General features: G+C 36.2%; 3 protein-coding genes across 3 annotated transcripts in view; all 3 read left to right on the forward strand.

The window, feature by feature from the left end:
* Nucleotides 1-17,351, forward strand: part of LOC143909988 (uncharacterized) — a 171,639-nt gene that overhangs the window by 74,727 nt on the left and 79,561 nt on the right. The window lies entirely within an intron of this gene.
* Nucleotides 1-17,351, forward strand: part of LOC143909990 (uncharacterized) — a 152,036-nt gene that overhangs the window by 48,573 nt on the left and 86,112 nt on the right. The window lies entirely within an intron of this gene.
* LOC143909573 (uncharacterized) lies at nt 13,169-16,119 on the forward strand. The gene is made up of 2 exons (XM_077427618.1): nt 13,169-13,247; nt 13,317-16,119. The coding sequence occupies exons 1-2, from the start codon at nt 13,214-13,216 to the stop codon at nt 15,008-15,010; spliced, it is 1,728 nt and encodes a 575-aa protein (XP_077283744.1). The 5' UTR covers nt 13,169-13,213; the 3' UTR covers nt 15,011-16,119.

Consider the following 17,351-nt stretch of genomic DNA (forward strand, 5'->3'; position numbering starts at 1 on the left):
AGCCGCCACTGCATATATGTGTGGCGAAAACAAGATTTCAATCACGATTCGATCCGTGTGTGTTATCGAGAATGCTAGGAAGATGTTTAGTGTAGCACCTACATACATACATACATACATACATTGTATTTATATCTACCAAGAATGGTAAGAATGGACTAGGATTGGCCAAGTTCCAACAATTGGTCGTTGGAAGGCTGGTGATGATGATATATTTCGGAAGATTATTATCTCCGGATGCGATGGTCGTCTTCATTAGACTTAATCTTGGAAAAGAACGGTTGGGAGGGGGGGCGGGAAAAGCTTTTCCCACTTCCACGTTATGGAGCTTTACATTTTTTTAAAATATGATAATAAAGAGAAATCACGAGGGGCGCGACACAGCTTGGCACTCTGCTCGTTTAATTTTTTTTCGTTTAACCCTCACTAATTATACCTCCGTGCATTTCCGACCCGACGCAACTATAGGGTTAACCTATCGATTGTCTCGGCACGCTACTCGTTCCGATTCGACACGCACTTTTTATTATTTCAAATGGACCGCGCCACGTATCCAATTTGAAATACTGCCTGTCCCAAAAGCCTCGTATTCGCGTAAGAGTGTCAAATTTACATTTAAAATTCATTTTGAAGATGGATTATAAATTAATCGTTATTTACTGGCTAATCCAGCTCTACTTAACCTTTGTTTTGAACAAAAACCGATATTGAAATGTAAGGATTTTCAAAAGAATTGTGGAGCTTTTTATAAATAAAATATTTTTAACCTTTGAAGGACGAAACGTCGAGATCGAACGAGTGTCCCGAACCGGGGTCGAGTAAGACCCCAGTATTTTTTAATCAACATAAAAACGTTTTAGTCCTATAGCATGTTTTTGACTATTTTTATATTCAAAAATAACGACAGCCATCGACATCCCAACAGGCGACTGCATGACTCAATAGCCACGCGCCAAAAGCGACGAAAACAATAGCTTACGAAAATATAGCTGTCTCTTTCTCTCGCATTGATTCACCGATCAACAAGAATATGCAAGCGAATAGTCAAAAACATGACTTATTGCTACCGCCTTTAAATCAGACTTTGGAATGTAGAAATGCATCCTTTTTCTAAATCATACAAAATCTATTAAAATAAAATTCTTGTAGTTCATTCTAGGAATACAAGCAATATAGGATGTGTATAGCTTTGAAAACCACATAGTTATTACGAAAAACGTAAAAATTGGGGCACTTGCATACCCCACTTCGGTGAGGGAGGGTTAAAATGAACGATTTTATTTTTCCCAATTTAATTCAATAGTTATTAGTTATTGATTTCAATTAAATCGGTTTTAATTGTGTCCACGAATCATCTCAATATCTTCCCGACAAACACTTCTGTCGTGAAAATGTCTGAAATAGTAATAAATTTGATTGATTCTTCAAACTGTCAAAATAGTTAGAGAATTCTTAAACTATCGAATCTCTCAATCACGCGCATCCTGGTATCTCAGTCCGGCCGCAATATTCGACATATGTAATGTATAGTTATTTCCCAAAAGTCACTTTATTACTTCTCATTTTAATTTGAACACTCTGTATGTGTTATTTTAAGGTCGACGGACGAATGAAATGATTTGCGAATCTATTCCAAGATAAGTATTCATTGTTTCAACAATGTTTATTTTACGGCGTATTCTTTTCAGACTCGGAATGTGATTTTTTTTCTTTTCTATTCTGTTAAATACTTGAATAATTGACTATTAAAAATGTTATTATTCGATGCATCCGCTGGCGATAGATAAACATCTGAATTATTTTATAACTGCTTCTATTTTTTTTTTTTACTAGTTTAATTATTCTACATAGATGAGACGATGAGTGTGATACATTTGTCGTCTTGCGAAATATTGTACAATATAGTAATATGTTATGGCACTTTGTATAGTTGTAGGTATGAAGTGAATCGAATTGAAACTTCACGTTGAAAAGTTTGATGGTATCCGGTTTGATTGATAAGGCTTTCGCAATTTTGTTTGAAGCGAAACTTTACTAGAGGTACTCGTTTTGTTTTTGTTCCAATTCATTTTCTCATATTTTATTGAAAATCTATATTGTTATACTTTTTGTAAATAAGTTTATGAACTTTTTTCCTGTTGTTCTGTACATTAACATTAAAATAATATATGTAATACTATAATTACTAACAAAAAAATAATGTAAAATAGAAAATGATCAGTAGATTAGTAGCTATTAAAATAGATGATAAAAAGCATTCAAAAATCAAAAGATAAATTGTCATATTACATTATGTACATATAGTATTATATATGTAATATGTATATGGTACAGTGAAATTATAATTTCACTGACGTTTCAGTGAAATCATACTCAATTTCATTTTCACTGAGTGCAGTTCAGTGAAATCATACCTAATTATATTTTCGCTGGTCCCTGTTACTTAAAATTAAAATTGTTGACAGTTGGATGATAGTGCGTCGCCGACACGAATCGCGCCACCCCACGTCACAACCCCGCTCCTCTCCGAAATGAAAAAAACTTCCATATATACTGTTTGCTACCAATGTTTCCTCTAGGCTAATAGACGCCATCAAGTCTCTGAGCATTTACCGCCATCTATTGAAGATTTATTTAATTAATTCATTTTTCTATTGGTGTTTTATATTGTTTACATGTGGGTAGGTAGATAGTTTTTACCAATTAAAATTAAATATAAATATATTTAAAATGGGAAAGTTTAAAGTATTTGAAATGGGTACAGGAACGGGGACGGCGAAAAAAATCGCCCAAAAACGGGAACGGGAATTGTATGCGTTATTGTGGCATTGCAACGCATGCCGGGTTCTGCTAGCACTAATATACAATTTACCATAAGAGTATTGCGCTTCCACCTTATTCTCCCTCTTTTATTTAGTCGTCCAAAAGGATAATTCAAAAGAAGAGGGACTGCAAAAAATAGATACACAAAGATTTACGATGCGACATGGTATCGTCGGGTCGCAGATTGCGGAAACGCACCTTTATATGCATTAACTATGAATAATACAAATGCGAACTTTGAGTTAATTCAGAGCTCGTTTCTTATTATTCTTCTTAGAAAAGTGTGCGAAAGCGATAAGCAATCTTTCCGGTCTGTGGTGTGCGGGGTCTAATACAAAAGTGCACGTTTTATTGTATGGAAATTCGCCCGGAGCGATGTATTATTAAACCCTTAACGCGCCGCTTCCTTAATTGCGAACTCGCAGCTTTCTCTCCCCCCCCCAACGAAGATCGGATCTCCCCGTAAAGTGTGGTACGGGAACGATAGGCGTTTTGTTTGACCGAAACGCACTTTTTATATTCCTCTCCATTATAGGGCGTACATAATATTTCACCCCTCTCCCCATTATTATTTTATTTTATTTCGAGTCGGGAATGAATGGCACTCGAGCGGATCAGAAGCGCTGACATCCCGATGTTCCCGACCTCCATCATCGCAGTCGGAGCAAATCGGGATTTGTGTTCGGAAAAATGTACATAAAAAATCAGATCCTGTCAGATCCGCGCTCCACTGGCTCGGCTCGACGTTAAGCCAAATGCTTCATCGTTTTGATTGTTCGCCCCGATCAAAAAACCGTTAAAAGGTTCTTGCTTGCTTCTCACATCAAATCGATTTGCGCCCAAACAACACTCACTGCTTGCTTTCAAACTGAATTCAATTATTCGATCGGACAACTGTAGGTCTTTTTTATCCGAGTCCGCACTAAGAACGATTGAAGTGCTAACTTCTGTGGTAGGGAATGTCTTGCATCTACAGCCAGCACCAATGTACATATAAGAACCAGCCGCAAATACAAAACATAACATCCCTGCGAGGCCCAAATGGAAAATAGAAGATTGAAATTCCACTCATACATACATCACATCAAATTATGAAAATAATGATGAGCGCAGGCTATCAGATTAAAACCAATTAGTTATTTATTTATTTTAAGTTTGGACCATTGTAGCATTACAGGAATTCCTAATGCGCCACAATGGTCAAAAATATAACAGAAAAGAAACAAAACATATACATACACAAACAAAAAATTTAACACAATCATAAAAAAATAAGCTATATAATAGCGGATAATAATAATAATAATAATTACAAATTATAAAAACAACAAAGAAGGGAATGTCTTATAAAAGAAAAAAAAGAAAGAAAAATAAATATAAACATATGTATGTATGTATGTATATACACAGACAAAAATACATTTATACATAATCATAAAAAACAATAGCAATTAATAATAGCAGAATTGTAAATAGGTTTTTGAGCTCTTTTTCCTATTATGCTGTATATTAACATTAGATTAATATAATACTGATTACTAACAAAATTAAATTAAAATTGTAAAATAGAAAATGATCAGTAGAGCAGTAGCTATTAAAATAGATATAAGATGTATTTTGAACATAATTTCGTAATAATAAAAAGCGTTTAAAAATCAAAAATATATATCAAACATAACATAAGGAATGTTTTGCACCTATGTACAACCAGTTCCAATAAATAAGAACCAACTGCAAATACAAAACATCTCTGTGAGGCCCAAATGGAAGAGAGTAAATCAAAATTCCACTCATAAATCACTGTCAATCATGAAAACAATGATGAGCGCAGGCTACCACACAAATAGGCTAGCATAATATCCGACAATTTACGCTCACTAAGGTGGAAAATATCATAATCAGACTCAGCAGGTACGATTTCATTAGAAGTCGAATAGCTCTTGGAATAGGAGCCATTCGAAAAAGTACTGTGCGGGCAGGAGGTACAACCATCAAATGATGATGTCTACCACGTACATAATTATTAGGGACATAAATACCCAACTGTTCCAGCAACAACGGGCATGACGTATTACCACGTAGTAGCTGGAGAACAAAGTGAATTAATGAGAAGTTTCTCCGAAGTTCAAAGGAATTATGCCCAAAAGGAAAGGAATAGGGTAGAGAAATGGGTAATACCCATATTCTCTCCTACATATATAGAAAACGAAGAAATGCGTTTTGCACTTTCTCAATCATCAGAGAGTAACTCGCTTGCTTTTCAACACCAGCGAGTTGAAAAGCAAGCGAGAAGACGAAGGGTTGGAGAATAACCTAGCATATCTCAAGACAAATCCAAGTCGACGAAAGGAAACGTCAGTGACTGTCTTGATGTGGTTATGAAGGGTGAGTTGTGGATCAAAAGTGATACCCAAATTGACCATAGATTATAACCAATCATGTCCAAAAGGAAATAAGTGGGGTAGAGATATGCGTAATTACACCCATACTTTTTCCTCTTTTCTTTGTTTCCTAGTTATTTTTTCACTTTTACCGTACATGACCTCATACACAACAAGTTGTTTTTCAAAGTTAAGTGGTAGAAATAATGGTCTGACATAATTGAACGTCCGTATGAGTTCACAATTGTAAGTTTCAGTATTCTTTGAGGTACATAGGTGTTGCTAGATATATCTCAAATTATTGACACTTTTATGCACGTATACACTTACCACTCACTTTCATGCCCAAAATGAAAATTAATTTGACTTTTTTTTATTAATTTTTCAGGTAAGCGAAATCAATCCAATTTTAACAAGTGCTATCTGCTTACCAACCCGTAAGTAAAAGTTTGTTAAAACATCTTAGTATTTGTAAGCATCTTGATTTATTTATGAAATGCTGTCGAGTAGATGAATGTTATTTTCGTACACTTTTATTATCAAACAGTATTTAAATGAGCGTTGGCTCGCCGGCATGTTATAGTTTAACTGTCAGATTTAGAAAAGTAATTGTTCGTATCTTCATATACTTTGGATGATCATCCCCTTGAATATGGGCGATCTGGTTGCAGCGACTGGCATAACATACAGAATAGGTAATTCAGTATAAGCCGTTCAACCTCTATAGACGTCGTGTCTGCATTAGATGTATTTCTCGATAAAAAGGTCGCCTCGGCGAAATCTCCTTAATATTAGCCCCAAAAATGATGGTTAGGCGGGTGCGGGGGGGGGGGGGGTGTTGTTGTGAGAAGTGGGGTGTGCGTAATTTCAGTGGCAGCGGATAATCAATAATCATATAAACGACACGGGAGATAAACCCCGTATCGAATGAATGGGCCCCGCACACAAAAACCAAACAAAAGTATGTATGCGAGTGTATGTATGTATACACAATACTCTGTATATAGGTGGTACACGCGCGCATGGGAAAATCAATACGCACAAGGGTAAATATTAAAATGTGGGGTGTCCCGCTAAATGGCGGATCCGATCCGCCAATGTTGTCGCTCTTATTCAATTACAACTACCCCTGCCCCCATCCATGTACCCCCCCTTCCGCCCCCCGGCGATAGCCGTTACCCTCGTGGACAGTGACGTCATCGATTTGGCCAACTTTCCGCGTGTGTTCGAAAATTAGCGGTGATCTGTCAATCGCATCCACTCGGGTAGTTGTTTGTGATTTCATTGAGTTGAGTAGTAGTAGTAGTAGTAAGGGTTGAAAAAATGGAAATTTAGTTTATGCAGTCTTAAATTATTTGTGGAATTTTTAAGTGGAAATACACGGTTTTTAAATTCACATTCGGCAAATTGTCTATTGGTACTTTTATATTTTATATATACATAATTTTAGCTATTAGCTATTTGAAAAAAATTTACATCGTGTCGATAAAAAATTCAGTAACCGATACTAAGTTTCAGTTCGATAAGACTAACGGTGTTCAAAAAATCCCCAAAATACACAGACACACACACACACACATTTTTTCTAGATCATGAAAACGTAATCAGTGATCGATTCTGATTTCGAATCAGTAAAAATCTCGAGTTCGAATTTTCGCATGATCACAAAACTTCATCTTTTGTTACTACGTACATAGATAAAGTAAAAATACATCTTAATAATTTAACTCTTAAATTTTATATTTAACTTATATGCACTGTCTCTCACAGAGGTGTTTATTCGCACCTCGCAAGAATGCATCCATGGTCTTAGATGGATGCGCTGTGAAAAACACCCCCAGCTGTCTTCGTTATTCTTACTCTACTTACAACTAATTTGTCCTTATTTTTAGTATAAAAACTATGTATATCTCTATTCCTTATTGTTTAATCATTAAAGTACCTAGGTAATAACTTATGATCTAACTTAAAAACAAAAGACAATTTACTAAGATTTAAACTGTATTATGTAGATGATGTAGAAGGGTTCGTTTCTTAAACATTCATTCGTCCGAGAAACGCCGGCCAGTATGAACTAGGGATTGCAATTTATCGTCAAATTTCATAAACCGGTAAACGGTTAATGTTTTTCCTACTACCGTTATACCGGTAAATGAAAACATATTTTTGTCGTGGATTAGATGTGGTTAAGAATGTGTGTGATTATTTTTCCTGTGTTGACTGTGCGTCATCTCCCATAAATAATGATGCATATAAATTTGAGAAATCAAAATATGTATTGGGATCGCTAAAAATATTATTATGGTAAAATTGAAACCGCACATAAAGGTGTGTCTGAAAAATGTTTTTTAAACATTTTTAGACCTTCATTAACATATTTTGTACGCCCACTCGTTTTCTTACCCGATAATTTCTATCGTTTACCAACTCGCAAGTGCATAAACGATTGGGTTTCGGTGATGATCAAGACCGCAAACTATCATGGCATTCTGATAGATTTCAAGATTTTCCTCGTTGAGTCATTTTATGAAATATTTAATTGAAATATGCTAATATCGACATTTGAGAGTTAACCCTTGACGTGTGTCACCGGCGTATGATCCGCTCTCGATATTTGCATTCGAGCGTTAAATGATTGATGTCTATTGAATGGGGGGGTATTTTATCATTTTTTTTCATTATTCGTTTTCTATAAAAAAAATAATGTCTATTGATATTTTTATTATATTTTTGTCAATTAATTCGACTTGAAATCGTGTTTATTTTGACGACTCTTTGTAGTAATTCTCCCATTCCTCGTGGCCTCCGTTTCTTAAATTCACTGGATGGTGCCATTGACATTTGTCACATCTCTCGTCATTTTCTGCACCACTTCCTCGGTTACGGAGGTCGCAACCAATTGGAACAGTTGAGTTAGTCTGATCAATTATTTTTCTCTATTTCTTTTCTTCTATTTATGTATTTTTACTTGTATTTTCATGTACTTTTTTCCATTCTTAATCTGTTTAGCACACTCGCTTTGAAGCAATCTGTTAGACGAGTGTGCTTTTTTTAATTGATGTATAATAACAAATTAAAAATATAAATAGTAAAAAAAGTTGTCTACAGACAACTAAAGGTAAAAACAGATAAAGTTGGACGCGTCCTCCGACGACGAATCCCCGTATTGGGTCGAGTCGGTCTAAGTGCTCGTGTAAATATGAGACTAATGTCTGGTCACCGGAGCCTGAGGGGGCCGTGTATTGTTCAAAGGTTGTAAATGCATTGTTAAAGGTTTGCCGAACAATGGATAGCACTGTGACTATCCTACCTCTACTAATGTCTAACCGAATCTTCCGTCTAAACTTCATCTTCCTTTCAAAACGGTCGAAGGTATCATTTAAAGGGTGTCACGACAACTGGCTCACGAACGGCATTACCGATACTGGTGGTATCAGTATTTGACCGAAAACAAGCCTTTGGAACTACCGGTACTAAAAACTAAACAAATGCTTTTGAAAATCCGCATACTTGTCAAAATAACTGTTGTAAGCCAGTTGTCGCGTGAGTGAAATTTTGTGCGCGTAACGCCGTTGAGTGAAAAGTCCGTGAGTCAGTTGTCGCGGAACCCATTTAAAGATATTGAGAAACGTTGCCCAATGTTGCCAAAGATTTTTATACATTCACAAAAATTTGTATTTTAAATCCGTTGTTTGTTCATGTCATTACTTTAACGTTTATACGAGACGCCGCCATAGACCATAAGAAAAACAAATCAAATCACTTTTAGGCACTGATATTTATCGTTGCACAAATCGACAGACTCTGTAGCAATTGATGTTCAGTCAAAACCGCCGGTAAATAGAAATTGATATTTTAATTTTTTCATGTATTCTGGTGCGGTTTTGTCGCCACGTGGTAATGTCGGGGCGCTTTTGACTGTCGCGCAAAAGTCGTAGTACCTTAGCAATTGATTGACAGAAAATCAAACCGAATGGACACTTGGCCGACGGATACTAGGCTGAACGGACATTTGGCCAATAGAACACTTGTCCACGCATGGTACCAATTACTTGTCTTAGATTATTCTTATCGACGAACATCTTGTCTGCCGACACAATGAAAACTGACGGGTCATCCTATTTGTAATGGCCGCTGTTTTTCGTGGACTCAAAAGCCTTTCTACATACATACATATGTATGTACATATATCGCGCTCGATTTATCGGAACACATCATTTGGCCAGCTCAATCATATTTATAACACGTAAAAACGGGTTTGCTACAAATGGTTGCAAACTACGCGGCTGCATGCTCATTTCGACAGAATTTTTACTGTTTGAATTTCAGCATGTACGAAAGACGAGATATTCATGGGGTTGCGCAGATGACATTTCGATGTTCATTGATGATTGGCAATTCTTAAAATTGAGTTGGATCCTTCTGACAAGTTTAAAATGAGCATGCGGCCGCGTGGTTTGCAACCATTTGTATCGGAGCTCGTAAAAACGTGTACATATTTATAGTGGTGTTCTCCAACATAAACCATTTATAGTGAGATCTCGCCTTTAATGAAATTTTTTTTCCAATTAATTTCGAACTGAAATTACGTTTTTATTTGTGCGGGTATTTAGTTTTTAATTAATTTTGACATTGATCCTAAGTGAATTTGTTTATGATTTGTTATTCCATTATACGATAAATCTGAGGTTGAAACGAAAGTGAAATTAAAGTTGTTTTTTTTTTTTTTTGTGTTTTATAATTCAAGTTGACAAATGTGTACGTAAGGACAGAGCAGAGCATCGGTAGGGAAAAGTATCCCCATTAGTAAACGTTGTCCCAGATATTTCCACAAATTAAACTTTCCACTTTCCTCGTTATAAAACACAATGAATAATTCAAAAAATGTGTATGTGGGCTGGGTCGGGCCGGGCGCAGTGAAGAGGCTCGCCGCGTCTGGGAATTACCAAAGTTTCATTTTATAATTACCAACTAAGCCCAATTCCGTCTAATGCAAATATCATCATGATCCCCAATTACGCCCCTGCTCTTTTTAACTTTATTTTTATTTTTTTCGCATTATATACGTAAATACATACATATATACGGATATGTGTGTATATGTATGGATATATTTTTATTTGAACGGTGCGGTGCGGTCAAGGGGTGAAACCGAACACCCTCCCGCCCACATCCATCCACGTTAACCCCCTCGATGCCCGAGGGAGCCAGCGCCGATTAATTTTCCAATTAACGCGAACCCGATTAAAACCGCGCGCACCCTGAGACTTATTGCGAATCTCAACCGAATAGTTATTTTCGCCAAATTGTTTCATTGTCCTCTGAATTCGCCTCAATCTTGTTTGCGATTTTATATTTACACCAAAAACATTTGTATAGCGCAATTGCGATGTGTCTAAATTGAACTATTACATAATTCAGCGCTATTCATATTCCATCGAAACACAAATTTTCACAAACATCACATTTTTCTGGCCAATACAATCTACAAAAGTGAACATGCAAATCTTGTAGTGTCGTTGGATCAAACAAACACCACTTCCCGCAATGCAAAAGTAGTTTATGAACGAAGCTTGAAGGCTAAATTTAATCGTTAACGAAATCATTAAAATTTCTTCAGAATTTGCTGTCAGATCGACCTGATGATAGCTGGCTACTTGTGCAAACACTCTCAGTTACTTTTTTCACATTATCTCATTTAGATAAAATCTAAAATGGTTTATACAGGCATGCACATATACAGTTCGTTTAAGTTTGATGTCTCAAATAAAATAATATATATATACATATATAATACTAGTGTTGTGCCCGTTGATATTTCAACGGGTGGTTTCGGAAAGGAATTGATACATGAATTAAAATAAGTAATATGTTATATATAAATGAAATGTAAGGTAATTTGTAGGCACGCGCGCCTATTAAGTCGAGTCGGCAACTTTTTTTTTGTTTCAACTCAATATCAGGAGCACACGTCAGGCACTCAGTACCAGGTCCCCAGGTCCTCACTTTCCCGTATCCCCGTGTCTCCTCGACAGGATCGGTCCTCACGCCAATACTCCTTTGTATAACGTATACTCCTGGTAGAAACAAATATATTTTTTGAAATCTCCATACTTGTCGATGCTCTCGTACATACATACATATATCCCGTCCGTTTTATTAATAATATATGTACATACATATATTCAAATTCCTTCGCAAACCACTCGTTGAAATATCAAAGGACAAAACCCTAGTTTCAAATAAAAAATTGTATTTTGCCCCATTTAAGGCGAATTTTAAATAATTTTGCAAAAACATTAGCACGCCTGATCTATGCTATGGCACCCAGGTCAAAAATCCTTGTATTAACATTAGTTTGACAGCGATCGATAACGATGATTCCCATATTTTAAGAAATGTAGGAGAAACTTGTCAAAAATAAAAACCCCCACAGTATGAAACATATTTTTCAGTCAAAAACGTGCCCGTGCCGTACGATTCAGTGCGTTTGCGCCTTTACGCACTTTAGTATATACATACATATGTATGTACTTTCCATATTTTATTACACATATTACACAATTTTCCATATTCAATCCCAATATGAAAAGAAATGAAATTAACGTAAAACGTCAAACAGCGGAGCGACTCGTCAAGTCATTTAGTAACTACATATGTATCTTTTGTGTATGTATATTTTTAAATTAAATTTGAAGTCCCACACATAGTCGAAATGATTAATTTCTGTAATGCGCAATTACACACGATTTTTGTAAAAGGGGAGGAGGGGGTGAAAGTTGTGCCGTCATCGTGCGAGCATAAGTCATGTTGGCAATCAAAAATATTGGATTGTGTGGTCAACTGATTCATCAGATTCGGCCACGCTCCGGTTAATGTGATCGCGGAGGGGTCCTCTTATTAATGGTTTCTTTATGTAGATACAAAATTAAATTAATACAGAATAATGCTTTGAAATAAACAAGAGCAAGGAAGTCAAATTGGATATATTCTTTTATTGAAGGTCTCTGTGGGTTTCGATTTTGAAAGCACTTTGACGACTTTCGTCCCCCGAGGATGACTGATATGTCGTTCCCATTTGTGTACACATTTCCGTGTGCTTTCTCCTTTTCATTTTTCAGTTGATTCTTACGTATAGTGTATTTCCAAGTTTTTTGAACATTTTTGAAAAATTCTTGTATTTTATGTAATTTCTTTTTTATTACTATCCTCTTCTTACTTCACTTACGATTTTATGGTCTGGCGAAATTTGAGTTCTTATCCGATCGTTTTCAAACTTTGCCATTTTGCTCGGTTTGGTCATCAATATATGTGGAAATACTACCTCGTATTACTCATCATCTTTCTCGGTGACGGCTATCGTCCACATTATCTCATTTGTCCACGCTGTTCCCATGGTTTTTTTCCCTTTTCGCCACCATCTCGCTATGTCAGATTTTAATTGTTTAAACGCCTATAACTTTTCCTTTTTTCACTCTATATTTTATAAAGTTTGCTTTATAAGTTCTCATTATTTTATTATGCCGTCTATTCTGAAATCTGTATACCTCATTTTCGATTCAAAATATTTCTAGGTCCAAATACATACTACAGTATATTTCGAGTTCCGAAACATTTTGGAACGTTACTTTGTTTAAATGGACGACCCAATTATTTGAACACAGACTTGCTGTTTGTCGCCATAAACGTCACAATTATGCAAATTAACTTTTAACAGTTTCGCACAATTTCGACCCATTTCGCAATCGTAAAATGCATTCGTCATTTATATTTACATACATTGCACAAGTTTTAAACCGTCACATTCAGCTTTTATTTTTTATTTTTTTCACCAATTCGATGAAGAAATCGCATATTTGCTGGCTAGACTGTAATCGAATTGTGTTTACGCGAAATTTTTTCGCGTGTCAGCGAATTTCGCAATCGAAGTTTACTTAAGGAATCGATCGTTTTGCTGCATGCCATTTTCATTGTGACCATTCTAATGAATTATCATTAGGATTGGTTCGATGCCGTCTCTTCGAATTTGGATCGTGCCAACTAGTAAGCTTTTCACCTCTAATTTTTTCATCGTGTAATCGGACTTCGATTTAATCCACCTCTATTCCTTAGACATGGCTAATCTTTGGACGATCCTGGTCTTCGCGTCCATCATAGCTGGTGCTGATTTGATGCCCGCCGAAGAACTCCAACATACAGAACCGACGGAAGTGCAAACACAACCTTCAGATGCGGCAGGTTTTACTGATGCAAAGACGATCGAAACCAGAAGTGTCTATCCCGAGTATTCCGAGCAACAGTCCGAGTACCCAAAACTGCCTACTATTATATTCTACATTGAACCGTATCCTTCTCATTCCGTGTATCCGAGACAAGCAGATAGTTTCGATATGATGCCGGTCGATAACGTACCAGCAGGTTCCGCAGATTTCGCTCGCTGCCACTACGATGACTACGGATACAAACACAAGCATCACAAGAAGCATTGGAAGAAAAAGTTCGGAATGTACGACGATGAGGACGAAGAAATGAAGGAGAAACCACTCGACGATCACAACATCTTCTTGTACAACTACAACGCACAATCGCCATACTCCATGTCGAGCCCTGCTCCAATGTACGCAAGTCGCTATTACAGATCAGCAGACTATTCAGAAGCTCCAGCTCCAACTCCCGCTTATTACGACTCGCCAAGAATTACCGACAGATATGACGACTACGAAATCGAAAACAGCCACAACTCAAAATATAAGTACAAAATGACCTCCAAATACAAATACGACACGCCAGGGTACTACGAAACGAGTTACGTGCAGAATACTCCTACTATTGAATACAACGGGGCCGTCGCTTCTGATTGTCCTTGCAAGGGTTCTGGATACGGAAGTGAAGACGGTGCTTCTCCTTACGAGCGATCTGCTCATCTCATCAACCTTCCCAGCTTCTCTAGAGCTAGAAACAATGAAGCTCCAACTTCGTACGACGACGAACGCGTCGGGTGCTGTCATCACGGTTATAAGCACCACCACAAATACATGGACGATGACGAGGACGACGATAAGAAGGAAGAGCCGAACGACGACGAGCCAAAGAATATTTACATATACAACAGCAACTCGCCCAACAAATACAGGGCCGCTGAAGGATTCACAGACTTGGGTGCAGGATTTGTAGATTTCGCGGGAAAAGCAGGATCTCACATCCACAAAACTTTAGAAGCAGACAGCAAGAAGATCTTGCAAGCCATCACTGCTTTGTCTGGAGCTTACGTAAACGCGTTCAAGCCTTTCGGAAGCGATCACGAAAGACAGGCAGCAAGATTCAGCTACCCTGGAATAAAGGGCAAACCATTTCTGGGCTTACTGAAGAGTCCTTACAAGATCGGTACCGATTACGACGTGCCCTATCATGCCGATTTCGCGACTAAAGTCAATCACAATCACGACGAAATGGTTCTCAAGTATGGAACCTGTCCTTATTGCGGCTCTTCCAAGCCCCACTTTCAATCGCCGTATTTGAAGAATTTGGGTATTCCTACTTTAAGCGACTACATCTCGGCAGGTCTCAAGACGTACAAAATCAAAGGGGATAGTCCTCCTCTTGTGTTCACGCACGAATTGCAGAATTCCAAAGGTTCCGGTGTTGCAGATTACGGAAGCTACGGTTCGCCGCCTACTAAATACGGTTCGAATCTCGGTTTGTACGGTTCGCCTGCTTTCGGGATCAAGAAGGCGATCAGCAGTGATAACCAACCGGTGTACAGTGTGGTCGAACAGCCCGCAGTCTCGTACACTTCTGTATATTGAGGGGACCCATTCAAAATCGACTAGTTCAAACCCAAGAAAGTCCAAATGAGAGCATACTGGGACCGTGCCTACTTATTAATACGCTCCTGCACTCTTTGGTTTTGAACTTGTCGATTTCGAAATAGACCCACCCATATTGTAATAGATTAGCCGTGTAAACATTTTTGAAAATATACGCTTGTTATAGAGTAATATAAATGGACGTTTTATTTAATCGTGGATGTGTTTATTTGGATTGTTTATCAATTGCAGCGCCCCTATGCAGGCCATTGTTAAGTAGTGTGCAGCCCCTGCGTTTCGGACGCAGCTGCATCGTTGACATTTTCGATAAAGATCATATCGAGCGTAATAAATCTCACGATCATTATTGGTGATTTTTTAGTTTAAGTACAATGCATTCATTATGTATGCTTTTCGAATCGAATACATAATTGTCAGCGACATTTGAAACTGCCATTCTTCTCAAAACATTGAGCTATGCTCATCTATTTTCTTTCTTACTTATTCGTCCATACTTTTGCCATTCAATTATTCATTCTCTTTTACGGCATATTTTCAATTTGATCTTTCCACTTGCCCTCATTTTAATCATCTACATATCGAGTCTCATACATTCTTACTTACTTACTTCGTTCATTCATTTGTCTTATGGCTTTCCTTGTTATTTTACCCTCTCTTGGGTATTATTCAATCATCTTCTATGACATATGTTAATTTCTACATAATTTATACATCACCCTAGGCATACCAGGTATCCACATATTTTTCTTTTTATATATCTTCGTTAACAGATATAACATTCTTAGCAACACTAATCTACACATCTACTATATACTCGCATCGTCTATATGTGTATCTCACATGTCGCTTTCTTGTACCAATCTTCTTCCAAGACCACATGTTCCTCTTGGTCCACTATGTCAGCTTTCGTCTAATTCACGAGTACACTGGGGTTTATGCAACATTTTGACATTTAATGTTTAAGTCATATATGTATCGTATATAATAATAGCCTAATGCGTGCCCACGTGCTGCGTGTGAATGTTCGTTTACAAGCTCGGTCTCTCTTTCTCCCCTTGGAATCGTATATCGTGGATAGAGGCGCGGCATATCACAAAAAAAATTTAATAATTTTTTTTTTTTTTTTCAAAAAAATTATTAAATTTTAAATTATTAATAACGTTTATCCGAATTGCGATATTTTACCGATTGCACAATTATGTGCACACAGACCACTAGTAATACCTATATATAAGTAATTACTAGCAAGAATCATTGACGCACAGATCGAATACTTTTTTCGCCATATTATTTTTCTTAAGTAATCTATTTTTTGATGTCCTCTTGTTTATTTCTGAACATGTTTATAGTTGATTTAAATAATTACGTATGTCACACAATATAATTATAATGTTGTATGTTAAAATAAATAACATCATATACAGATTTTCTCGTATTTATTTATATAATACATACTTCATTTCGTGTAACATTTATATTTATATTTAAATACATATACATTTGACCTTTTACATAATATTGATTATAGATTTTTGCTTTACTGGAGTAAATTGACATTATATATTCATACGTACATACATACGTCTAAAAGTATATACGCATTGTATAAGGTCATTATTTTACATATGGAAAACATACATACAAATAGAATACATACATATGTAGTATATACTAAAAAAACGAGCTACTCCGTAAAAATGTATTTTACAACTTTTCTTTAAAACTAGACACGATTTTGCTGAAACTTTTTCGTCTATTTCTGACCTAAGAATTTTAATAGAATGGGCTTCGACCTCTGTACAACCCAATTATTGGGTTAAATTACCTTTGCCCAAAAATTAAGTACACATACAATGTATGTTGCAAAGAAAATCATCTTCTCCCCAATCTTACATTTTATTATTATTATTTATAATATTATGTTTTATTTTATTTTTTAACATATTAGCCATATTAGAGAGTTCTAACGCGTCGCTGTGGCCAGTCATGCAATCATAACATCATAATAATAATTACCTTAATCATAATAACAATAACTTATATGTACATAGTTTAGGCTATCTAAGAAGATATCCTTAGTTGTACATATGTATTGCGTTTTTAAGTATTTATCTTTTTCTGTACTAATATTTATTTTCATTTGAAAACATAAATGAATAAAACGGAATGGTTTAAAAAATTTTATTTTACTAAAGCATTGTTATTTCTTGTTTACATTGTATATGAATTTGTATAACAAATTTGCTTCGTATTATATTATAATTACGTGAGACAGCGTCGTTAAATTCATTTTATTATTAATTAAACACATTAAAAAATA

Source organism: Arctopsyche grandis, chromosome 3 (assembly GCF_051622035.1).
Source record: "Arctopsyche grandis isolate Sample6627 chromosome 3, ASM5162203v2, whole genome shotgun sequence".
NCBI lineage: Eukaryota > Metazoa > Arthropoda > Insecta > Trichoptera > Hydropsychidae > Arctopsyche > Arctopsyche grandis.

What these genes read in the sequence shown, in the direction of transcription:
- LOC143909573 (XM_077427618.1), top strand. Translation starts at nt 13,214, where the DNA reads ATGCCGTCTCTTCGAATTTGGATCGTGCCAACTA. An exon ending in AATTTGGATCGTGCCAACTA is followed by an intron (nt 13,248 to 13,316) that starts GTAAGCTTTTCA and finishes TCTATTCCTTAG; the next exon opens with ACATGGCTAATCTTTGGACG.